The following is a 26,820-nucleotide window of genomic DNA, read 5'->3' as shown; positions in this document are numbered from 1 at the left end:
ATGACCCTTAAATTTAAAACATTATTTCTTATACTAGATAAAACAATATTAAAATAAGGCCTGCCTAACAAGAAATGCAAACGTTGTGTTACTTAAGAGTGTTGGCTTAGCTAATTCTAAAGAGTATTGATGAAGGGGACGTGTTGCAGGGAGATTTAGTTTCTGGGGAAACCTTATTAACAGGGGCCATTTTGTCGGAAGCCAAAAAGACGGGAGCCTATTTATCGAGAGTCTTAATGATGGGAGCCGTTTTGTCGAGAGCCAAATTGGCTGGAGGGTGACAGGACAAATGATCTCAGGACAAATGATCTCAGACAAATATTTTGTCTGAGATCATTTGTCCATGATATCATTTGTCCTGATATATTTTTTCCTGGTATCTTTTGTCCTTGAGATCATTTGTCCTTGAGATCATTTGTCCTGAGATCATTTGTCCTGAGATCATTTGTCCGTGAGATATTTTGTCTGAGATTTTTTGTCTGAGATCATTTGTCCTGAAATCATTTGTCATGGAACCGGCTGGAGTCTATATGTTGGGAGCTTAAATGACGGGAGCCTATTTGTCGGGAACCTTATTGACTGGAGCCCTTTTATCGGGACCCTCTATGACGGGAGCCTATTTGTTGTGAGCCTAAATGACGGGAGCCTATTTTTCGGGAGCCTATATGCCGGGGTCCATTTGTCGGTGGTCCTTTTGACGGGGTCGATTTGACGGGACTCTTATGTCGGTGGCCGTTTTGTCATTGGCCGTTGTGACGCCGCACGTGATTTGTGCAGTGTGAATCAAGTTTTTAACTTACCGTTACGAGTTTTCCCGCCTTCAAAAGGAGAGTATTCCTTGCTTGCATAGCTGGTTATAGATCGCATGAAGTAGAGCGAGGAGGAGTTTTCGCGGATGTCCTTGTTTGTTATGTTACAGAATAATTCTAGGGATTCTCCAACAAACTTGAAAGGGTCTTGTGGATACACGACTGCGAACATAAAATCGATATATTATATCGAGATAAAACATTGTTTTACTAGTCAAGTTGATGATTAATTATAGTCAATGGTGAGTAGCAAAAAAAAAAAAAAAAAAAAAAAAAAAAAAAAAAAAAAAAAAAAAAAAAACAACAAAAAACAAAAAACAAAGCGGAAATGTCAAAATCCGAGAAAGGACGATACCCAATCGAAGGCGATAACCGACTTACTAAATAGCTGTGTACACTACTGTTTATCCATACCACCTATCTGTGGCCTAGGCAGGGTGTGTTATGAAAGGCTAGGACCACCCCCCCCCCCTCCAACATACACACGGGCCCAGAGTCCGAACGAAATGGAATTTATATAGAAAATATATACTTTTAACAGTGTCTGCTCCCCCCCCCCCCCGCCCGGAAATTTTAGTTCATCATCATTCTTTTGTGCCCCCCCCCACCCCCCACCCGAGAAAAAAGTCTAGAAGAAACAATCCACGGACCCTAAAAATAACATCTGTTACAAACAGCTAATGTCGACGCTAACTAAAGCTTTAAACCGCTTTCATTGATGTAGATTTGTTTTAAAACAGTTATGATCTTAAAACTATAAATTTACGTTTTGAAGCACACTCACGCACACACACACACGCACGCACGCACACACACGCACACACACACATCTTACTTATCAGACCTATTTTCTTTTAACACAAAATTAAATCGTCGTCTTAATTTACCGATCCCATATACAACTTTTTTCCAAAAACATAGCTTCGCCTACTCTGGTTCTAATTTGTGGAACAATCTTCCCAATAAAATAAAACTATCTAGATCTGAAAATATATTCAAAACTAAACTAAAACAACAATTATTTAATGACCTCTCTGACTCATTGAAACATTTCTCATTCATCTATTTCATTATTATGTTATCTGATTTTGTATTATAAATATGTAATATTATTTCTTTATTCCACATTTTTAGTGCTATGTTACTGATATGTCATTACTATGCTATTGCTTTTTTTTAAGTGCTGTTATTAAATTGTTGTTTTATTTGTTTATTTTAAAACGGCCAATGTGAAAAAAGGCCTCCGTGCCTACTATTGTTACCGTAATTAAATAAATGAATAAATGAATGAATAAATAAATAAATAACACAAACACACACACACACACACACACACACACACATATATATATATATATATATATATATATATATATATATATATATATATATATATATATATATATATATATATGTTAGAATATTTCTAACCCCTCCCCCCCCCCCCCTTCCAACTATAAAATCATTGCACCCCGTCATGTAGGCATACAGCAAGTCTAAGTGTCCACACAAATTACAATACAAAATAATACGTGATATGGTAATAGAATAACACCACACTCACTTCAGTCACGTCATATGGTAATACAACAACACTATACTCACTTCAGTCACGTGATATGGTAATACAACAACACTATACTCACTTCAGTCACGTGATATGGTAATACAACAAAACTATACTCACTTCAGTCACGTGATATGGTAATACAACAACACTATACTCACTTCAGTCACGTGATATGGTAATACAACAACACTACACTCACTTCAGTCACGTGATATGGTAATACAACAAAACTATACTCACTTCAGTCACGTGATATGGTAATACAACAACACTATACTCACTTCAGTCACGTGATATGGTAATACAACAACACTATACTCACTTCAGTCACGTGATATGGTAATACAACAACACTATAGGGCTGGTAAGTAGGTCCCCTACTAGCTCTACGGCTCAATAAAACCTGCATGAGCCATACAACTGTTTATTGACCTACTTACCAGCCCTATACTCACTGCGGTCACGTGACATCATACAGATAACAAGACTACTTACCCCCGTCACCCGCCGAATGGCTGTAGCATACGTAGAAGCAGAAGTAAAAAATCAACAGTGCACATTTTTCCTGACAAGGCGTGTCCATCTTTCAATGGCCAGCTATAGATAACGTCATTGTAGCGCTTCCGTTTGCTTCTGAAAAAAAAAATAATTACAAAAAAAATTATGCATTGTTTCGTCCACACAAATGTTTTCACTTTTTACAGAAAGAAACGTTACCATACACAGGCGGGCGCTGACATTTCGAGATGAAGGGTGAATATACAAGCCCGTAAATATTTTAACTCACATCTCCATTTTAAAATGTGGGGGGCTAATTGCCCCGCCGCACCTACCCTGGATCCGCCACTAGGTCTCCTATTTCGGGGCTGTCCTTAAATAACCTGACGCTGTTTTAGATTTTTTTTTTACAACCACCCCACCACCTCCACGCTCTATCGGCAGTAAAATCTAAACCCTATAGTAATAACGTTACAAAGATCCGTACCCCCCCCCCCCCCCCCTCAGCCATGCACCGAAAAGATTGCCTCTAAAAATAACGTAATTTCCTCCTTTTTCCTTTTCGTTCCTTGCGGATCATAGCACCTGTGTCAAAGCTTTCCACTATCCACGGTTTTCTGACGCTTTTCAGCTGTCCCCAATATAATGAAATAGCAGAGGCGTAGCGATAGGGGGGGGGGGGGTGCAGCCGCATCGGGTGACACCATTTAGGGGGGTGACACCAAGGCAAAAAAATATCAAAATATATAGAGAAAAATGATAATTCCACTTAATTAAGAGATTAATTCGAGTGTTAAATAGTGTTTTAAGAAGTGCAAATCGAAAGTTTGAGGGGGAGGGGGGTGCAAATCGAAAGTTTGAGGGAGGTGGGGTGCAAATCGAAAGTTTGAGCGAAAGTTTGAGGGGGGGGGGGGGGGGGAGGGGTGCAAATCGAAAGTTGAAAGTTTGTCCCCGGGTAGGGTCGCTACGCCTCTGGGGGTGACACCATTAAGTGCCGCACCGGTCGACACCCGACACCCGACCTCGCTACGCCACTGTGAAATAGGTCTGCATTTAAAAATGTTTGTTCTTTAAAAAAGTATCATGTTATCAATGAAGTCTGAACCCCTTCCTCTTGTATGTGATGCCTTTAATTAATGCACTACCCCCTTGACTTACAAACCATGTTAATAATCTGGGTGATGTAAACACCCACGTTAACCTGATACAGTAAGTTACAGAAAATAGGCCTTAGCGGTGTATTGAGAAAAAACACACCGTACAGCTTATCCTACGTTACCACCAAACTCAGCTTGTTATATAAGTTTATCTCAAAGAGCTTTTTGGTCCCGCGCTGAGCAAAGAGCATCTAACACTGAAAGCCTCTTTGCCTCAGTAGGCTATACACAAGGGGGTTAAAGCATTACGTGAGCTATTGTTTCCGGGCACCGAATGGATCGTGGTGGGGGGGGGGGGTTAAGAAGCTGCTCATAAATATATTTTCACCCTTAATTGGATTTGTAAAACGGCAGGAGATGCAGGCTTCATAATGAATAAACATTTAGTAAATAAGAAGTAAACATTTAGTCGACTGCTTTAGGTTTTTAGTGGAGTAAGTACCACTTCCGGTTTCCATATATCGGCAACTTATTGGGGGGCGGAACTACCATGCCGCCAGGGGGGAGGGGGGGGGGGGAGAAAGGCCGTTAAAGGGGCCCAAAGTTCGAGCAAAAAAAAAACAATGATTTTTTTTTCATAAATAATGTTTTTTCTTGCGCCTTAATAGTGGTTTTGTAAAAAAAAAAGGTCTACTATAGCAGTGATTGTTCTAGAGGAACTAACACACATTGTTGCGTAGCAAAATATTTTTAAAAATCTACATGAGCTGCAGTTTGTAAGATAAGCAAATGTTCACACCACTCACATGACTCATTGCCTTCTTAAAATAGTCTAATAAGGGTGCCCATAAAGCTCCCTTGAATAGTTATGTACTAAGTGAATTTAAAAAGTAATTGCTTCTCTTAATTATTATTCAAATAAGACACACTAAAGAACGGCATAGTTATAAAAATAAATGTATTCAAAAAATTAATAATAAAAATTATACACGATTACAATACTTCCAATATATTCCCTATACAAGAAAGTAATTTTAAAAAACGAATCAATGTCAGAACATTTCAAGATTATACTAGCTCTATTACAACAAATACATATAAAATTGTATCCAAGATTTAATGATTTTTGTATAGAAAAGATTTTCTAAACAACCTAGATCTACATGCTGTTTTTTAAGCTTTAGAAGCATTGTATATGTCAAGTTTTTATAATGCATTAAAAGTTTCAGAAAGATTGCATGATTTTAAATGAATAAAATAATATTAAAAAAAAAAACATTCATGGTAGGCCGGCAAAACAAGTGGAAAAATCTTTCAGTTTTAGTGTCTGTGATCATGTTGAAATGACTCATAAGAAAGGAAACAAATAACATTTTAGCAAGCCTCAATTTAAAAAACCACAGAGACACGTTATAAATGAAAATCCAAAGTGGCTAGTTTTAAAAATAAACTTTCGTTATTTGCTTGGGCGCCAACCTTTCGACCGTGTAGGCCGTTAGTTAGGATTTCACGCCTTTCGACCGTGTTGGCCGTTAGTTTAGGATTTCACACAAATTATTGATTCCTCACCGGTGAAAACAAATTGAGTTCAATTGGGCAAATCGGACGTTTGATCGTCAGAAAAGATTTCTACATTTCACACCATTAGAAGTCAGTGAAGCGAATCACCGCTGGGAGATATCAAACTTTGACAGGCCCGACATTTGAATTAAAGGGGGGGGGGGGGGGGGGGATGAGCGACGACTTCCCGTTTTGAAAAAAAAAAAGTTTTTTCACTAGTTGTCTGGAGTTATTTCACGCTACTTGATTATGGCCGCTATTCCTGTTCCTCTTTGTGTCATACATTCTTACATACCATTAAAGTACGCCTAACTATACTATAGATAGACAGAGCGGAGGATTTTTAAAAACTTTAAAGCCAATCTGGAGTTTTAGATACGGTTAAATTATAACGTAACTATAGTGACAATTGGATAGATTATGGCTAAGCTTAGGTTTGCTAATAGATTTTAAATATTGTAAAAATAAACGATCAGGTTGCAAAAAAAAAAAAATGTCTCCCATCTGTCACAACAATCCTGGCCTCTCTCCTGCTCCGATCACGTGACTGACATCAAGATGGAAGCCGTCTAAAAGTCCTCAGCCGCCTCTTGTGGAGTGATCGAAGGCGCGTGATTAAATTGTCAGAACAGATTTTTGTTACACTTTAACTCAGCTGGAAGGGGTGGGGGAGGAGGGGGGGGGGTGTCGGGGTTGCAGGGGGCGGGAGAAAACTGGACAAACGTCCAAGAGGTTAAGATTATACAGATGTTTACTGTTAAAACTAGATGCTATGGCAAAATGGCAGCAAGAACGCCCAACAAATGTTCGACTTGAATGTTTAGAATGTTTTGACAACTAGTTCGTTCTTTCAATTAACATGGAATGTAGCGTTGTTTGGTCGAGTGGTAGTTTGGTCTGGTGATAGTTTGGTCTATTCAGGTCGGGTGTAGCCTGGTCAAGTGATACCCCGTACCCCAACCAAATCTGTTTTTCCAGCTATGTAAGGTATAAATGCTAACAACAGGCGTAACTAGAGATGGGAGGGTTAGCAAGAGGGATCATAGTCGGATAAAAGTAGCAAGAAGAGTCAGGATGGGATAAAGGTTAGCAAGGAGAGTCAGGATGAGAATGGGATAAAGGTAAGCGAGGAGAGTCAGGATAGGATAAAAGTTAGCAAGAAGAGTCAGGATGGGATAAAGGTTAGCAAGAAGAGTTAGGATAGGATAAAGGTTAGCAAGGAGAGTTAGGATAGGATAAAGGTTAGCAAGGAGAGTTAGGATGGGATAAAGGTTAACAAGGAGAGTTAGGATAGGATAAAGGTTAGCAAGCGAGACGACGGGGGAGGGGGGGGGGGAAGGTCAGGGGTGGCATACAACAAAGTATGCTCTAAACGGGAATATCTTTATTTATCAAGCAATCAAGTATCACTCACAAACTCGCTAAACATCTTACGATACTAAAACTGATAAACAATAAACAAAAGAACTGACATATCACCAAGAGACTCACTGATATCTGATATAGCGTTAGCAAACCTTTTTGACTGTTATACACATGCGAACGCGAAGCTTCCAGCTTAACCATTTCAATAGGGACATATCGTCACCTCGAACCATTTCAATAGGGACATATCGTCACCTCGAACCATTTCTAAAGACACGTTACTGCATGGGTCGGCTCTAGTTACAGATTTGATATCTTGGTCTCTTTATTCCACACGAAGGCTTCCCTAATCAGGTGAAAGAGTCAGTGGGTCTCAACCTTTGCACACGTAGGGCTGTCGTTGAACAAGTCGACGGGAGATCGTGATCTGATTTGTGTGTGTTCTGTGAAACGAATCGCTTCAAGCTGGTATCATAAGGCAACAGATTTGATAAGCTAACAAAGTTAGACGTTGACAATGTAAAACTTGACAGTTGTTTTTGGGGTCAATTTAGACGTAGAGAGAAAATTACGAACATCACCAGGTACAAAGATCACGTGATTTGATCGCGAGAGGCAACAGGAGAGGTCTAAAACACAGAAAGCATCTATTTTAATACAACACTCGTAATGTGAGATTTACAAGTTTAATACAGCACTCGGTATGTGAGATTTACAAGTTTAATACAGCACTCGTTATGTGAGATTTACAAGTTTAATACAGCACTCGTTATGTGAGATTTACAAGTTTAATACAGCACTCGTTATGTGAGATTTACAAGTTTAATACAGCACTCGTTATGTGAGATTTACAAGTTTAATACAGCACTCGTTATGTGAGATTTACAAGTTTAATACAACACTCGTAGTGTGAGATTTACAAGTTTAATACAGCACTCGTTATGTGAGATTTACCTATCGATTTTTCCACCCTCTCAATCGATGTAGTTAGCCGTCAGGTTACTCACTTTTAAAGATGACTCAAGGCTTGACAGTGATAGTCATCAGCCTTGTGTCACCAGTCTTTGTGTCACCAGTCTTTGTGTCACCAGTCTCTCTGTCACCAGTCTACGTGTCACCAGTCTTTGTGTCACCAGTCTCTGTGTCACCAGTCTTTGTGTCAACTGTCTTCGTGTCAGCTGTCTCTGTGTCATCAGTCTCTATGTCACCAGTCTCTGTGTCACCAGTCTCTGTGTCAACTGTCTCCGTGTCACCAGCCTCTGTGTCACCAGTCTCTGTGTCGAGGGTCTCTATGTCACCAGTCTCTGTGTCACCAATCTCCGTGTCACCAGTCTCTATGTCACCAGTCTCTGTGTCAATAGTTTCTGTGTCACCATTCTCTTTGCCACTAGTCTCTGTGTCACCATCCTGTATCACCAACAACTCAAGGCTCGTCACAGATAGTCATTAGCCTTCTGTCACCAGTCTATGTATCTCCAGTCTGTGTCACCAATCTCTGTGTCACCAACAACACAAGGCTCATTGTTGATAGTCACCAGTCACCATGTCACCAGCCACTAGTGACCACCCGTACCACCAAACACATCAATGTTCTACCCCCCCCCCCCCCCCCTATGTCCTCACCCCGTCAAATCTCAAATCCTTCTGATAAAAAAACAAACAAATCTTAAGCTCCACATGATGTCCACTAACTACCAGCCCGCCTGGAGATTGTATTGCAATGTATTGATTGGTTCATTTAGAGAAATGGCACACAATCTGGGGGGTTCAGGAGAGGGGAGCGTCCTGAGTTGAAAGAAAATTGATTTTCATTCACGAAATATAACCCAAGTACACCAAGACCCGCGACCCCCTTTCTCGATTCATTAACCCCCAACCTACCAACTCTTAGAAAAGAATTCAGTTGTCGCAACATATAAACATAATACACGCCATAACATCATAGCGAAGCCAGGCTTGCGAGACATCCTGGTTAGCATAACTTCGTAGCTTTTGAAATTTTTGTATCGGAGTATTATGATCTACACATACCTGTAATGAAATGATCTGTGAAGAATTTTGACAGTGGGAAAATCGTTATTGACACGGTACTTAAGCTAACTCACACACACACACACACGCATACACACGCATACACACACATACAAACATACAGACCAGATTGCAAAACTTGTCTTTTTACAATTCATGACGGTGGAAAACATCCAGATTTGACAAAATTTTCCACTTCGATTTTTTTTTTGCACGATTAAAATACTTTTCCCATATACATAGTACACGAGAAAGTAAAAACAAATGCATCCTAAAATGTAATTTAAGGCAAACACCATATCAGCTTAGAGATTTTTAATAACTTGTTTCAGTTTGAATTTCTTTTTAAGAAACGACTGCCATTCCACGAAGAAGTAGTGATAGTTTTTTCTATGTAGTAACATCAGAAGGGGTTTTCCCACTTGTGATGTGACTGCACCCACATCGGGGGGGGGGGGGGGGAGTCTCATTTTTCCCCATCGCTATATTATGTGGGTAGGGCTTTAGATTTTGTCGACCCATTCTGCATAGCAGAGTGACGTAACCACCCTACCTAGGAACGCCACTGCTTCGTGTCGGAATTAAGTTAAGGCAACGACCATTGCTCATCTGCAGGATATATCATTTCTCTCAACTGCAGGATATATAATTTCTCTCAACTGCAGGATATATCATTAGCTCATCTGCAGGATATAGCATTTGCTCATCTGCAGGATATAGCATTTCGCTCAACTGCATGATATATCATTTCTCTCAACTGCAGGATATATCATTTCACTCAACTGCAGGATATATCATTTGCTCATCTGCAGGTTATATCATTTCGCTCACACCGTCCTTGTAGAGCAGGGTTATTGTTCATCTCGCCCGCTTCTTGTTTTATAGCAAGTTTTAACATTTACAGATTCTCTTCTGTGTAACAGCTAACGACGCTGGAAATCATAGTCACTTAGCCTCTAATAGATGGAGGGCATTATAGAGTGACCTCTGGCTCTAATAGAGGGATTTTTTTACCACCCTCTAATACATAGACATCATTGTAGAGTTAGCCTCTAATTCTCTAATACATCGTGTGCATTGTAGAGTCAGCCTCTAATACATAGATATAATATTATTGTAGAGTCAGTCTCTAATACATAGATATAATTGTAGAGTCAGCCTCTAATACAAAGAGAGAATTGTAGAGTCAGGCTCTAATACATAGATATAATTGTAGAGTCAGTCTCTAATACATAGATATAATTGTAGAGTCAGGCTCTAATACATAGATATAATTGTAGAGTCAGCCTCTAATACATAGAGAGCATTGTAGAGTCAGCCTCTAATACAAAGAGAGAATTGTAGAGTCAGCCTCTAATACAAAGAGAGAATTGTAGAGTCAGCCTCTAATACAAAGAGAGAATTGTAGAGTCAGGCTCTAATACAAAGAGAGAATTGTAGAGTCAGCCTCTAATACAAAGAGAGAATTGTAGTCAGCCTCTAATACATAGAGAGCATTGTAGAGTCAGGCTCTAATACATAGTGAGAATTGTAGAGTCAGGCTCTAATACATAGAGAGAATTGTAGAGTCAGGCTCTAATACATAGAGAGCATTGTAGAGTCAGCCTCTAATACATAGAGAGCATTGTAGTCAGGCTCTAATACATAGAGAGAATTGTAGAGTCAGTCTCTAACAGAGGGAGTCGTAGTCACCTCAGCCTCTAATAAATGGAATTGTGAAGCCATCCCCCGCCCCTAAGCATCAGTTGGCGCGTATAAGCCAAGAACAATCAATAAAACAATTCAAGGTCAGCACGTAATGGCGGCTTGGGAACGTCTCAAGAAGGAAGAGAGCCGGCGGTGCCATCAAACAAAGCTGGGAGACTTTAATAGAGAAAACCTCTTAAGGCTTTCACTGAATAAAACATCCTAAAAGCTTTTGTCTAGATCAGGACGATTGTCAGTTTTTTTTTTTTTTCAGGCGTTGTAGTATTTTCGATTTTGATTAAAAGCTTTTTTAAGCAAAAGTAACATTTCTATTACAAAGAGCATAGATCTAATTACAATAAATCATTTGAAAATATGTCCCTAATACTAACAAAGCATAATTTTTTGTTAAAAACAAATTTCAAAAAGAAAAGTTCGAAATGAAAATGTTCGAAAAGGTTCGAAAGGAAAGAGTTCAGAAACAAATCGAAAGGAAAGTGTGCCGTGAGCGTGGATAAAAAACGCAAGTCTAGAGGGATAAAAGATATTTTCCATCTACTTGGACAGGTTTAAATGCATTTCGTCACTTGTAATCCCCTTTCTCCCCCTTCGCTTGTCCAATTCTGCACATAAAAAACCCTGATTTCCCCCTTTACATCACATGGATGTCCTCTATTTTGAATTCAATCAACGGTTTGAGGATGTTCTTAAAATTCACGTGGAGAACTGAGTAACAGCCAAGCCGCTGTTAGCTTTCATTGCCTCAGGCCGGACTTACTGACACGTCTCTTCTAACTTTTTCAAAGCTAATGTTTTCAATACAAAATAAAAATCCGTTTCAAAATCAACACTGTATATATATATATATATATATATATATATATATATATATATATATATATATATATATCTAATATATAAAGCTCAGTTCTGTAACGTGTGGCAAAAAAAAAACAGTTTGTCGTTGACACTTCTATGGATTTAAGTGTTAGATTTTTTATCGTGCTCATAGTCTAAATTTACGAGTCAAAAAATTACCATTGAAAGTCTTTAAAACAATGTTCACTCTATTTACTTAGAACAATAATTTTCAATTAAGAACGCGACATAAAATGTTTAAAAAGTGTATCGACGTTTATAAAATTTCTAAAATTGTGTCGAAAATGTATTGACTGCACAGTTACTTCCCTTTAATAAAAAAAAATTCTTAAAAAGAAAGAATTTACATTTTATTACTTTGTTTTTGGTGTTAAGAAATAAAAAAAAAATTACATAATTAGCGGGGATTGATTAAGTGCAATGTCGTTAGGTATTTTTAACACTGCCTTTTATTTATTCTATACACTGAACATACTGTTCAATAATTATTTTTTTTTAAAATCAATAACATTTAATAAGCCAGGTCCTACAAATCCTATATGTTTATTTCTTTCCATTTACGGATAAGCTTGGAGTATTATCATTTTTGTTCACTAAATTGAAACAGGCGCGTCCGCCGGCGCCCTTGCACGGTTCGATTTGGCACCCTGGGCTATCATGTGAGCGCTATGCTGCATAGTTTTGTTTTTAACAGTGCGATAGACTATGGGTAAGAAAGGTTACTATAGTCTTTAAGTGAATCAAATCCGGGCGTCCTCCGGCACCCCGACAGGGTGCTATTTGGCGCCCCGGGCCTTCCGGTGTACGCTATGGTATATACGTTCGCGTGAGTTCAAAAGACTATGAATAAGTTATGTACTATAGTCGTTTACTAAGTTCAATCAGGCGGTGACGTCATGGTGCGTCCTCTGGCGCCCAGACAGGGTGCTATTTGGGGTCCCGGGCCTCCCGTGTTCGGTTTCGCGCCTACGTTCATTAAAGTGAGTGCAAAAGACTATGAATAAGTTGGGGTACTATAGTCGTTTATTAAGCTGAAACAGGCGATTCCGCCCCGGGCTAGACTCTGAGCACTGTGCGTTTATGTTCGCGTTAGTGTTTTCTTTGTGTTTAGGTTGGGTTTGCGTTAGTGGTTGCGTTTTGATTTGGTTCGTTTTTGTTCTTTCTTTTTTCGTTTTCGTTTGTGTTTTATTTTCTTTGCGTTTGTGTTTGTATTTGTGTTTGTGGTTGGTTTTGCGTTTGTATTTGGTTTGTTTTCGTTTGTTTTTTCGTTTGTGTTTTTTTCTTTGGGTTTGTGGTTGGTTTTGCATTTGGATTTGGTTTGTTTTCGTTTGCTTTTTCGTTTGTTTTTTTCTTTGTGTTCGTATTGGTGTTTGTGGTTGTGGTTGGGTTAGTTGTTAGGTTTTTGTTTTCGTTTGTATTTGTAATTGTGTTAGCGTTATGTTTGCGTTTTGGTGTTTTGGTTTTGGTTTGGGTGTGCAATGCCGGGTTTATGATGATTACTAAACACACAGGTAATGGTCTTTAACAGAAAGGTTTTTCACAGAAGCCAGAGCAGGGCCTGGCCGGGACGGCTAGTATATATATATATATATATATATATATATATATATATATATATATACATACATATATATGTGTGTGTGTATATATACAAATATGTGTATGTATATTTTATATAAATACATATATACATATACAAATACATAATATCCAGGCATATATATATATATACATATATATGCATATATAAACATATACATATAGATATGAATATATAGGCATATATATATATATATATATATATATATATATATATATATATATATATATATAGGAAAACCGTATATACATATATGTGTGTGTATGTGTGTGATCACGTGATCCATCCCCCAAGTACACACCGATGATTCCTCCTTACAAATTATTGAGCGGCTCACATTAGTTTCACTTTAACGCTTCTCCGAGTTCCAATCTTTAGCATACAACACACGGTGGGGCTGGGGTGGGGATGAACCAGGACAACTGGTCTGCTGTTATTATTTCTCCCTAGAGGACGCTGCCATTACCAGCGTCCATACTGTTCGAGCAACTCAGGTTTTACTGTCAGACTATATTGTTATCTCCCCTTATTGTGCTGAACAATGGTTTTTTACAAACGGAATTTTACTGGCTTATACAGGTCGTTATTTGTTCGTATGTAAAGTTAATTATTAATTAGACCAATATGTCTGAATAGGGAAACAATTTTTGTTACATGCACGCAAGGCAGAATGTTATTTAACGTCGTAAAATAATTCCAGTATTATTGTTAAATACACGTAAAAAATAGGTTATGTAAAATATTTTTATTATAAGGTAAGAAAGCGAAATTATTTTAAAAGAAGCATTATTTCAAACATATTAATAGTAATACACCCAGTCAACACAACAGCACTAAGCTGTCTGCTAACAAACACCAAAGCATGTACACAGTCAACTTTACACACTACACACAAGTTGTATCCGTGTTGGGTAACAAAACAGAACAACGTTGCATTAACAATAAATCGCAAACGGATTACCTAACATGTTTCCGATGATTCATCGCAAAATGTGTCATCTAGTTGTTTTTTTTTATTTTCTATTCTACACAAATCTTTAAGTATAATATAAGCACATCTAACGCACATCTAACGCCAATTTATCCGACAGCTAGCAGTAAAAAAATAAATCTACTTACACCAAGATTGTGTAAAGAAATCTTGCATTACCAGCAGAGGGGATTGGCTCTATGACGCGGCACCGACATTTCTGAATGATTTGGCAAGGGATTCTCCCTCTCAAGAACTCCGCGGGTCAATACAGTCGGGGAGACTTGGAGCTTCCTTGTTTTCGTGTTGTCATTATTGATTCACGTAGCTCCACGGCCGGTGGCAGAAATAATATTGTTTAAACCGTTAAGGACAGGCTTACAATGAGTACGGACACTGACCATAGACAGTTGTGCAGTTGTAGCTTATGTCCTGATTTGGGTTTTAATTAAATTGCGGCCTGGTCATGTTGAAGTCTTTTGTTTTCTGGAATCAAAGAGTAGAGTGGCGTTTCTTTTATTCGGTGGCCAGTGAGTCAAGGATTGTCTCTATTGTGTCAATAGTGGGTCACGTGGTTTTTTTTCATCTTTGTTGTGCGAATAGTGGGTCTCACACCATCGTCTTTGTTGGGTGGATAGCGGATCTCAAACTATCGTCTTTGTTGGGGGGGGGGGGGGGTGATAGTGAGTCAAAGTTGTTTTTTTTTGTCTTTGTTGTGTGGGATACTTTCTACAGAAAATTGGCTTAGTGTAGTGGCTAGTGGCTGAGTGTAGTGGCTAGTGGCTGAGTGTAGTGGCTAGTGGCTGAGTGTAGTGGCTAGTGGCTGAGTGTAGTGGCTAGTGGCTGAGTGTAGTGGCTAGTGGCTGAGTGTAGTGGCTGAGTGTAGTGGCTGAGTGTAGTGGCTAGTGGCTGAGTGTAGTGGCTAGTGGCTGAGTGTAGTGGCTAGTGGCTGAGTGTAGTGGCTAGTGGCTGAGTGTAGTGGCTGAGTGTAGTGGCTGAGTGTAGTGGCTGAGTGTAGTGGCTTAGTGTAGTGGCTGAGTGTAGTGGCTAGTGGCTGAGTGTAGTGGCTGAGTGTAGTGGCTGAGTGTAGTTTATGAGTGTAGTGGCTGAGTGTAGTGGCTGGGTGTAGTGGCTAGTGGCTGAGTGTAGTGGCTGAGTGTAGTGGCTGAGTGTAGTGGCTAGTGGCTGAGTGTAGTGGCTAGTGGCTGAGTGTAGTGGCTGAGTGTAGTGGCTGAGTGTAGTGGCTAGTGGCTGAGTGTAGTGGCTAGTGGCTGAGTGTAGTGGCTAGTGGCTGAGTGTAGTGGCTAGTGGCTGAGTGTAGTGGCTGAGTGTAGTGGCTAGTGGCTGAGTGTAGTGGCTAGTGGCTGAGTGTAGTGGCTGAGTGTAGTGGCTAGTGGCTGAGTGTAGTGACTGAGTGTAGTGGCTAGTGGCTGAGTGTAGTGGCTAGTGGCTGAGTGTAGTGGCTAGTGGCTGAGTGTAGTGGCTAGTGGCTGAGTGTAGTGGCTAGTGGCTGAGTGTAGTGGCTAGTGGCTGAGTGTAGTGGCTAGTGGCTGAGTGTAGTGGCTAGTGGCTGAGTGTAGTGGCTAGTGGCTGAGTGTAGTGGCTAGTGGCTGAGTGTAGTGGCTGAGTGTAGTGGCTGGGTGTAGTGGCTAGTGGCTGAGTGTAGTGGCTGAGTGTAGTGGCTGGGTGTAGTGGCTAGTGGCTGAGTGTAGTGGCTAGTGGCTGAGTGTAGTGGCTGAGTGTAGTGGCTGAGTGTAGTGGCTAGTGGCTGAGTGTAGTGGCTGAGTGTAGTGGCTGGGTGTAGTGGCTAGTGGCTGAGTGTAGTGGCTAGTGGCTGAGTGTAGTGGCTAGTGGCTGAGTGTAGTGGCTAGTGGCTGAGTGTAGTGGCTGAGTGTAGTGGCTAGTGGCTGAGTGTAGTGGCTAGTGGCTGAGTGTAGTGGCTGAGTGTAGTGGCTAGTGGCTGAGTGTAGTGACTGAGTGTAGTGGCTAGTGGCTGAGTGTAGTGGCTAGTGGCTGAGTGTAGTGGCTAGTGGCTGAGTGTAGTGGCTAGTGGCTGAGTGTAGTGGCTAGTGGCTGAGTGTAGTGGCTAGTGGCTGAGTGTAGTGGCTAGTGGCTGAGTGTAGTGGCTAGTGGCTGAGTGTAGTGGCTAGTGGCTGAGTGTAGTGGCTAGTGGCTGAGTGTAGTGGCTGAGTGTAGTGGCTAGTGGCTGAGTGTAGTGACTGAGTGTAGTGGCTAGTGGCTGAGTGTAGTGGCTAGTGGCTGAGTGTAGTGGCTAGTGGCTGAGTGTAGTGGCTGAGTGTAGTGGCTGGGTGTAGTGGCTAGTGGCTGAGTGTAGTGGCTGAGTGTAGTGGCTAGTGGCTGAGTGTAGTGGCTGGGTGTAGTGGCTAGTGGCTGAGTGTAGTGGCTAGTGGCTGAGTGTAGTGGCTGAGTGTAGTGGCTGAGTGTAGTGGCTAGTGGCTGAGTGTAGTGGCTGAGTGTAGTGGCTGAGTGTAGTGGCTAGTGGCTGAGTGTAGTGGCTGGGTGTAGTGGCTAGTGGCTGAGTGTAGTGGCTGAGTGTAGTGGCTGAGTGTAGTGGCTAGTGGCTGAGTGTAGTGGCTGAGTGTAGTGGCTGAGTGTAGTGGCTGGGTGTAGTGGCTAGTGGCTAGTGGCTGAGTGTAGTGGCTGAGTGTAGTGGCTAGTGGCTGAGTGTAGTGGCTAGTGGCTGAGTGTAGTGGCTAGTGGCTGAGTGTAGTGGCTGAGTGTAGTGGCTGGGTGTAGTGGCTAGTAGCTGAGTGTAGTGGCTGAGTGTAGCGGCTGGGTGTAGTGGCTAGTGGCTGAGTGTAGTGGCTAGTGGCTGAGTGTAGTGGCTGAGTGTAGTGGCTGAGTGTAGTGGCTAGTGGCTGAGTGTAGTGGCTGAGTGTAGTGGCTGGGTGTAGTGGCTAGTGGCTGAGTGTAGTGGCTGAGTGTAGTGGCTGAGTGTAGTGGCTAGTGGCTGAGTGTAGTGGCTGGGTGTAGTGGCTAGTGGCTGAGTGTAGTGGCTGAGTGTAGTGGCTGAGTGTAGTGGCTGAGTGTAGTGGCTGAGTGTAGTGGCTGAGTGTAGTGGCTAGTGGCTGAGTGTAGTGGCTGAGTGTAGTGGCTGAGTGTAGTGGCTGAGTGTAGTGGCTGAGTGTAGTGGCTGGGTGTAGTGGCTAGTGGCTGAGTGTAGTGGCTGAGTGTAGTGGCTGAGTGTAGTGGCTAGTGGCTGGGTGTAGTGGCTGAGTGTAGTGGCTGAGTGTAGTGGCTAGTGGCTGAGTGTAGTGGCTGAGTGTAGTGGCTGAGTGTAGTGGCTGAGTGTAGTGGCTGAGTGTAGTGGCTGAGTGTAGTGGCTGAGTGTAGTGGCTAGTGGCTGAGTGTAGTGGCTGAGTGTAGTGGCTAGTGGCTGGGTGTAGTGGCTGGGTGTAGTGGCTAGTGGCTGAGTGTAGTGGCTGAGTGTAGTGGCTGAGTGTAGTGGCTGAGTGTAGTGGCTAGTGGCTGGGTGTAGTGGCTGGGTGTAGTGGCTAGTGGCTGAGTGTAGTGGCTGAGTGTAGTGGCTGAGTGTAGTGGCTGAGTGTAGTGGCTAGTGGCTGGGTGTAGTGGCTGAGTGTAGTGGCTGAGTGTAGTGGCTAGTGGCTGAGTGTAGTGGATGAGTGTAGTGGCTGAGTGTAGTGGCTGAGTGTAGTGGCTGAGTGTAGTGGCTAGTGGCTGAGTGTAGTGGCTGGCTGTAGTGGCTGAGTGTAGTGGCTAGTGGCTGAGTGTAGTGGCTGAGTGTAGTGGCTGAGTGTAGTGGCTGGCTGTAGTGGCTGAGTGTAGTGGCTGAGTGTAGTGGCTGAGTGTAGTGGCTGAGTGTAGTGGCTAGTGGCTGAGTGTAGTGGATGAGTGTAGTGGCTAGTGGCTGAGTGTAGTGGCTAGTGGCTGAGTGTAGTGGCTGGCTGTAGTGGCTGAGTGTAGTGGCTAGTGGCTGAGTGTAGTAGCTGAGTGTAGTGGCTAGTGGCTGAGTGTAGTGGCTGGCTGTAGTGGCTGAGTGTAGTGGCTGGCTGTAGTGGCTGAGTGTAGTGGCTAGTGGCTGAGTGTAGTGGCTGAGTGTAGTGGCTGAGTGTAGTGGCTGAGTGTAGTGGCTAGTGGCTGAGTGTAGTGGATGAGTGTAGTGGCTGAAACTGAAGGCATGGCTGCATGTCTCTGCATTTGGTAAAATAACAATAAATGCTATGAAAAAGGTTAAATGTCTTTGTTTTCTAAGCAAGCCATCATTTAATGACAAACAAAATCGTGTTTGAAAATCTCGCTGCTCTGCTATATAGGTGTCGTCCATAAATGACGTCACACTCGTTGGGGGAAGGGGGGGTCCGTACTTTTGTGACGGTGTGTGATGAGGGGGGGGGGGGTCAGATGGTCTGCCATCACTTTATTGCATTATAAATAAACCGGGAGTGAACTCCCCTAAACTTTCTCGAATATTCTTATATAAAATAACAGGGGATGGGAACTCGGGCTACAGACATGATTTTTAATCCATTTTAAATACTTAAAGTTTTAAAAATAGAATAAAAATCTCGTAGACAAAAGATTGCACACCAAGTGAACGCCGAATTAAAAAAGTGCATAATAGTGCGCAATATTATTAATACTTTAAAAATTTACATTAGTTTTTTGAGAAATCGGAAGTAGCATAAATTAGTACTTCCGGGCAACGGAAATTACTCAAAATTTGACAGAAGGTAGAGAATTAGATTTTATACTTACATGTGAAATTTCATTTATCTATCTGAAATAGTACTCAAGTTATAGGCTTTTGAAAAATTCAAAGTAAAAAAGTACCACTTCCGGTTATCGGAAATCGCTCAAAAGTTGATACGGATCTACGATTTTGATAAAATACTTATATATGAAATTTCATCAACCTAGCTATAACGGTACTCAAGTTATCGTGTTTACACACGGACAGACACACAGACATACGGACAGAATTGCAAAGCCCAGTTTTTCAGACTGGATTACGCATAAAACCTCTTAATTTTGATAAATCTGGATTGATAATTTTTGCCCGATTAAAATAAGTCCTCTATACTTTGGATGTGATGAAGGACTGAGGTGTAATACGGTGAAAATTGTTAAAATTTCAAGTGATTTTTGTGCACGATTACAATACTTTCTCTATACTTCGTATATACGAGAAAGTAAAAAGCAATGTTAGAAAACGATTTTAGCCCTTATTTCGCGTTTTAGAAAATAGTTTTAATAAATTGTAATAGAAATTGATCAAAATACTCTGTTTACAGAGTTTTGACAGAATTTTAGAAAAATATCGATGTTTTAAGAAAAATTCAACAGCAATTTTGAGGGGGGGGGGGAGTTGTAGGCTGAAGTGTGACGTCATTTTAGGAGGGGGTCTGGCTTTTTGTGACGACGTGTGAAGGCGGGGAGGGGGGGGGGAGGTAAAAATCGTTAAAAAAGCGTGACGTCATTAATGGATGACCCCAAAGTATAATAAACCCACCAAAGTAAATCACCAACTATAGCAGAGTTTAAGCAGTTGAAAATCAACGGGGATAAACAAACAATAAATCATCAACACCATTTGTAGCAACAACAGGAGCAGTTAAAAATCAAGATAATTCCATTACTGCTTATAAGTTTACCTCATTCAATTCACTCACACACCGCGCATGCGCAAATAAAATATGGATGAAATCCGCTGTGCGGCGAACAAACAGAATTTAGCTTCAAAAAACAAAACAACGAACGTAGCGTTTAAATTGTGGCAATCCAATGAATTGGAATTTGTAATGAGATGAAATTCATAATGAGATGACATGATATATATTTTTTTGTTCTGCTAGGAAAAATGATGCAACGTAGAAAATCAATTTATCCGAGTCTATAGAGAAAAAAAAGACCGCAAAAAAAAAATCAATTTCTCTCAGCAAGAGAAATGTAAAATGTAACAAGACCATTCTCTAGAGACTGAGAGACGGATCAGGTGTGAGGTATCAATTTCTCCCTGGTCGGGGAGTTGTTCAGGTGTGAAGAATGAACTTCTCTGTGAAGATATCGGGTGTTAACAATCAACTTTTTAAATAATTGATCATTTTTAAAAACCAATTATAAAAGAATTGATTTTTTTTTTTTTAAAGAATCCATTTCTCGAAGAATTGACACGTTTTAAGAAGTAAGTTCTCAAAAGTAAGAATTGATTTCTAATTAAAAATCAACTTCTCTAAAAAATTAATTAATTGATAAGACTCTACTTCATCTGTTAAGCTTAGACATAACTGGGACTTTCGGGATCCCTAAGTTTAAAACATAAACCCCAGTAAAGTGATATGTCAGCCCCATATTCAGGCGGGCTGTAGGGGTCATCTCCACGACATCAATTTCTCACAGATACAAAAAGCCCATCTCTGGTTTATTAGGACTTCCAGAACCTTCTCTCAACAGAAAGGATGGCGGATAATAGAAAATCATTGCGTACAATCAAGGAACAAATATGCAGAAAAATGAGGAAAAAATAAAAGATAAGAATCGTCTTGGGAAAAGATGATGGAGGTTGGGGGAGGGGGAAGAGAAAGATGATAGAGGTGGGGGGGGGGGGGAATGATGAAGGCCACACATATGGAGACATGATGATAGAAAATTGTTTGGCCAAAACAAGATGGCGGTCTTGAAGTTCAAAACAATTTCAGATGGACGGGAACTCAGAACGAATTCACAAAACACAGCAGAGTCGAATCAAAGGAACTGATTTAAGTTTGATTCGCTATTCTTAATTAATCAATGGAAATAAAAAAAATCACATTGCAATTATTTTTGCATTTAAAATTTTTAATCAGCTATAAGCTTGGCTTTGAATATTGCAACTTGTAAAATATAATGCAATCCATTTTTATTGAGTTATATTATTTCTCATGTGCGGATTTAAAAAAAAATGGCGAGCATGTCAGGCATTAAAAGCAGCTACACTCGAATAAACTGACCCCTATCTCGCGTTTATGTTGCCATTTTTGTCCGTTTCTATAGCCCGTTATTGCCGACTCAATAGGCTATAGATTAAAAACAAACACCAGATTCTAGAAATCTTGCTGGGAATGTCGTGTTTTTGTCCCCACACTGCTCATAGCTCTATCCACCAAGTACGTGTCCGATTCCCTATTCTGTTTCAATCATTCGCCCTATACGCTTCGTGACTCCACAGTGTTGCCTGTGTTTGTTCGCGTGGTGCGCAATTTTCGGTGCCCCGCGGTGCAGTGCTGTTTGGTGGGGCGGAAAAACTGGGTATACCCGTTTTGTTGTTAACCGATGACATCACAACACGAACAAAAGAATTATTAATGAATTATTTATAGACGGCCGCAGTAAAACATTGAGGAATATCTAAACGTTGTGATGGAGAGGCGGGGTAGGGGGCGGGGGGCGGGCGGTCCCGTGGGGTATTTTAATCACCATTTCTGATAAAGAGCTATGGAGATAAAATCATCTAACTACCAAATGATGAGGCCTAATACAATTAGTGGCGAAATTCATGGACAGTGTTCAAATATTGATTGAACAAAGGGGGTAGACTTAACGTCTGCTGGAGGGGGAGAGAGAAAGAGGAGGAAAGAGAAGAGAATGAAAATGAGGTGAGAGTGAAATTCTATGCTGCGGTATTTTACTAGCGCCGGTGAGACCACAGGTTGACTTGAATAAAGTAAGGTAAAGTCAGATATGACTTAGGTATACGATATAAATGTTCAATGTGATAAAGTCAGATATGACTTAGGGTATACGGCATAAATGGACAGTAAGATGAAAGATGACTTGAGTTATACGGCAAATGCTGAAAGCTTGGTGATGTCAGATTATGACTTGAGTTATACGACATAAATGGAGAATGTAATCAAGTCAAATATGACTCGTATTATACAGCATAAATGGACAATGTAATAAGTCATATATGACTTGAATTATACGGCTGTTGAAAGTATGAATGAGTTATGCTAGAGACAATGATGGCACTTTACATAAATACATACATATTCATGTTGTGAGACATAATGCATTGTGAAGCGGCAGAAAAGGTTGAAGCTATATGTAATGAGAACATATGAACATAGATATTCTAGGGATATAGGCTATATGTAACAAGAACATATGAACATAGATATGCTATGGATATAGCCTATATGTAACAAGAACATATGAACATAGATATGTTAGGGAGATAGCTCTAACAGATATGTGTTTTATGGCAACAGACAGACTTGAGAATATACTCTGTGGGAACAAGAGACTGGCATTTTCTGGGAACAGACAGACTTTAGTATGTTGTATGAGACATACCAGACTTGGTTGAGGAACAGACATACCTGGGGTTCGTTGATAGGAAAAAAAAAAACGATAACGTATGTAATTTGAAGACTAGGAATTAACGGAAGTAATTAGCTACTTTCCTTATATTTAATACGTTTTATATTCCGCTGCCTGTATTTTAAAGATTTGCCGCTTTTTAACGCCTATCTTATACATCCTATACTATTTAAACTGTCTACAATTCTCCTAGTTAAATATAAACTGAAACAAATCGCATTTCGACGGGGGGCGTTTTGTCCCGGGTCGTTTTGACGGTGCACCAGATCCTATACTATTTATATTGTTTACAGTTCTCCTAGTTAAATTTGAACTTAAACAAATCACGTTTTGACGGTCTAACATTTAGCAACAAAATCTGACACAAGTTCAAAGGTCATTCCCCCCCCCCCCCTTTAAATCTACGCCTTCTCATAACCATTAGCAAGTACGCCACAGTATTGTTCACTAAATGTAAAATAATATTTAAAAAAGCAATTTGTCACAACCCTCACATTGATATGTTCGTGAGTAGAGGTTTTACAGCACGGGGTAAAGGTCAGCGAGTTAGACCGTAGATAAACGGACACGAAACGACAGGCAAATGTTCACCAAGGGGGCGGTGACCGCTGTTGATTGAAAGGTCACGGTCAGCCGTTTTGACGGCTTCATTACTATCATTGGCTACTGATATCAAGTTCCGCCATTTTGTGAGGTTCTGTCAATGTGAATTATCACACGAGAAATGATGAATTTGTAGTTTTATATCAGCGTGAATTATCTCACAAGAAATGATAAATTGTAGTATTATATCAGCGTGAATTATCACACAAAAGATGATAAAATTGTAGTATTATATCAGCGTGAATTATCACACAAAAGATGATAAAATTGTGATAATCCACCAATGTGAATTATTATACAAGAAATGGTGAAATTGTAGTTTTATATCAACGTGAATTATCACACAAGAATTGATAAAATGTTAATATTATATCAGCGTGAATTATCACACAAAAAATGACAAAATTGTGATATTCCATCAATGTGAATTATCACACAAGAATTGACGAAACTGTAATATTCCATCGGCCGGAATTATCATACAAGAAATGGAAATAAAAACAAAACGTCATACGTCATGAAGTTGACCATGAAAACTATCATACTTATATTTTAGGATAATTTTGAGACTTTTCAGATGTCACTAAAGTAAAGGGGGGTAATTACAGCGTAGATGAATTTTCTTCAAATAAAGGGAATAAAGGGAAATAACAGGTCTTCACAAACTATTAGAGCAAATTATTCTAGGCGGGAAATTTTTAAACCGGGGCTAAGGGGAGGCAATGCGGATGTCTAAATGTCAGCTAGATTAGATACTGGATAAATGCCCAAATTATAGAATGGCACGGACAAGGATTGGGTGGCCTGACTCTCACGATTCTATTTTTAGAAATATTATTTTGTAAATCAAAATCGGTGTATAAAAGAGATTGTTTTTTTTTTCAAAATAAGCCAACAGAAACATGCAAGGGAGACAAATCCGCGAAGCGTTTACTATTCGATAACAATCCATTATGCCAGTTGTTAATTTTCTATTTCTGATGACCTTGTAAATTATTCGCCTATAGAGTTTCAGAAGGATTTAGTAATAGCATCAACAAAGCAGTAGAAATTATTACTTTAAAACATAAAATATCGCTTTTATTAGATTGTTTTATTGTTAACCTGAGAAACTAAGCTAGTGGCGTCGATTATTTTTATTGGTGTTAACATGGATTTTAATAACTAAATCCCAACCTAACCCATTGCCCAATTTTCGATTATACAAAGTAGAGCTCAATATAAATCTATTTATAGATGAAAACCGGAAGTAAACACATGTAGCCACAGTGACCCCAGGCGGGGCTTAGCCCAAAATCGCTAGGGAGATACGGGATAATGGAATATTCTCGAAATCATAACGTAGATTTGTGGAATATGGAATATCTATAAACATCCGAAGTCACGGCAAAAATTGATCTTATAGAAGTCATGAGAAAAGTGAATTTGATAGGAGGCATGACATCAAAAGAACTGACAGAATGTCATGACATCAATAGATCTGACAGAAGTCAAGACATCAATAGATCTGACAGAAGTCATGACATCAATAGATCTGACAGAAGTCAAGACATCAATAGATCTGACCGAAGTCATGACATCAATAGATCTAACAGAAGTCATGACATCAATAGATCTGATAGGTCATGACATCAATAGATCTGACAGAAGTCATGACATCAATAGATTTGATAGAAGTCATGACATCAATAGATCTGACAGAAGTCATGACATCAATAGATCTGACAGAAGTCATGACATCAATAGATCTGACAGAAGTCATGACATCAATAGATCTGACAGAAGTCATGACATCAATAGATCTGACAGAAGTCATGACATCAATAGATCTGACAGAAGTCATGACATCAATAGATCTGACAGAAGTCATGACATCAATAGATCTGACAGAAGTCATGACATCAATAGATCTGATAGAAGTCATGACATCAATAGATCTGACAGAAGTCATGACATCAATAGATCTGACAGAAGTCATGACATCAATAGATCTGACAGAAGTCATGACATCAATAGATCTGACAGAAGTCATGACATCAATAGATCTGACAGAAGTCATGACATCAATAGATCTGACAGAAGTCATGACATCAATAAATCTGACAGAAGTCATGACATCAATAGATCTGACAGAAGTCATGACATCAATAGATCTGACAGAAGTCATGACATCAATAGATCTGACAGAAGTCATGACATCAATAGATCTGACAGAAGTCATGACATCAATAGATCTGACAGAAGTCATGACATCAATAGATCTGACAGAAGTCATGACATCAATAGATCTGACAGAAGTCATGACATTAATAGATCTGACAGAAGTCATGACATCAATAGATCTGATAGAAGTCATGACATCAATAGATCTGACAGAAGTCATGACATCAATAGATCTGACAGAAGTCATGACATCAATAGATCTGACACAAGTCATGACATCAATAGATCTGACAGAAGTCATGACATCAATAGATCTGACAGAAGTCATGACATCAATAGATTTGATAGAAGTCATGACATCAATAGATCTGACAGAAGTCATGACATCAATAGATCTGACAGAAGTCATGACATCAATAGATCTGACAGAAGTCATGACATCAATAGATCTGACAGAAGTCATGACATCAATAGATCTGACAGAAGTCATGACATCAATAGATCTGATAGAAGTCATGACATCAATAGATCTGACAGAAGTCATGACATCAATAGATCTGACAGAAGTCATGACATCAATAGATCTGACAGAAGTCATGACATCAATAGATCTGACAGAAGTCATGACATCAATAGATCTGACAGAAGTCATGACATCAATAGATCTGACAGAAGTCATGACATCAATAGATCTGACAGAAGTCATAGCAACATCAAAAAGAAGTCATGACAACAGTGGATCTATCATAAGTCAAGATAACGGTACATAAAAAAAGAAAAAAATATCACCCACAAAAAAAAAAAAATAAACCTAATCTATCTTTCGTACATTTGATCAGCGCTGCCTTAACCAGCTGATAGCTCAGTGCGATTCGTCCAACTATTGCACATAAATCCTCGGTCGTAGCTGACAATATCGCACATAAAACCAGTGGTTTACCCAAATATCAATTGTGTTAACGGTGCTAGACGGGGGTTTGGCTACATCCTAGGGAACTCCAACCTCTGTATGATCTTAGGCTCGTTAAAATAGTTCGTATTTTATCGTAAGTGATGAAAAATTCGTATTTTATCACGTCGTAAGTAATAATGTTGTACAAATTACACTTTACAGCTATTGTAATTAACAGTATATACATAACACTTTACAGCTATTGGAATTAATGTTGAACACATTTCACATTACAGCTATTGGAATTAATGTTGTACACATTTCACATTACAGCTTTTGGAATTAATGTTGTACACATTTCACATTACAGCTAGTGGAATTAATGTTGAACACAATTCACATGACAGCTAGTGGAATTAATGTTATACGTTAAAGCTCGAGCTATTGTGGAGCTGTGTGGCCGAGAGATAGAGTGCCTATCCATTAGCCCGACGTCCACGAATCAACAGAGCTCTGATGGTTACCTGATTGTAGGAGACACTGAGCTTCTTCAGCTCTGGTGACGTCATGATTCCCCACCCCCACGCTCTGGTGGGTACCTGACTGTTGCGACATGAGCTCCACCCATCTCTGGTGGATACCCATCAGTGACGTCATGAGTCCCCACCCCACCCATCCCCCACCCCCACCCCCGCTCTGGTGGGTACCTGACAGTTGCGACATGAGTTCCACCCAGCTCTGTTGGGTACCAATCCGT

At 40.0% G+C, this 26,820-nt stretch overlaps 2 protein-coding genes across 9 annotated transcripts in view; one reads left to right on the top strand and one right to left on the bottom strand.

The window, feature by feature from the left end:
* LOC131926986 (uncharacterized) overlaps positions 1-26,820 on the bottom strand; it is a 54,978-nt gene that overhangs the window by 16,419 nt on the left and 11,739 nt on the right. For 7 of the 8 annotated variants that reach the window (XM_059282614.1, XM_059282612.1, XM_059282615.1 and 4 more), the window contains exons 2-3: positions 2,875-3,012; positions 801-971 (exon numbers count right to left, since the gene is read on the bottom strand). In XM_059282614.1, coding sequence (XP_059138597.1) covers positions 801-971; positions 2,875-2,962 — 259 coding nt within the window. In that variant the 5' untranslated portion in view covers positions 2,963-3,012. Of the gene's footprint in view, positions 1-800; positions 972-2,874; positions 3,013-14,214; positions 14,322-26,820 lie in introns of those variants that run through there. The other variant, XM_059282613.1, reaches the window with a different exon arrangement.
* LOC131926982 (dentin sialophosphoprotein-like) lies at positions 24,474-25,901 on the top strand. Its single transcript, XM_059282602.1, has one exon. It carries the CDS (start codon positions 24,474-24,476, stop codon positions 25,899-25,901), a length of 1,428 nt encoding a protein of 475 aa, XP_059138585.1.

This window comes from Physella acuta, unplaced genomic scaffold (genome assembly GCF_028476545.2).
Source record: "Physella acuta isolate Inbredline_101_S28 unplaced genomic scaffold, ASM2847654v3 ptg001356l, whole genome shotgun sequence".
NCBI lineage: Eukaryota > Metazoa > Mollusca > Gastropoda > Physidae > Physella > Physella acuta.
This window is presented reverse-complemented; position numbering and strand designations above follow the sequence as displayed.

Bases quoted from the DNA above. Each gene is read 5' to 3' on its own strand.
- LOC131926982 (XM_059282602.1), top strand. From the start codon at position 24,474: ATGACATCAATAGATCTGACAGAAGTCAAGACATCAATAGATCTGACA.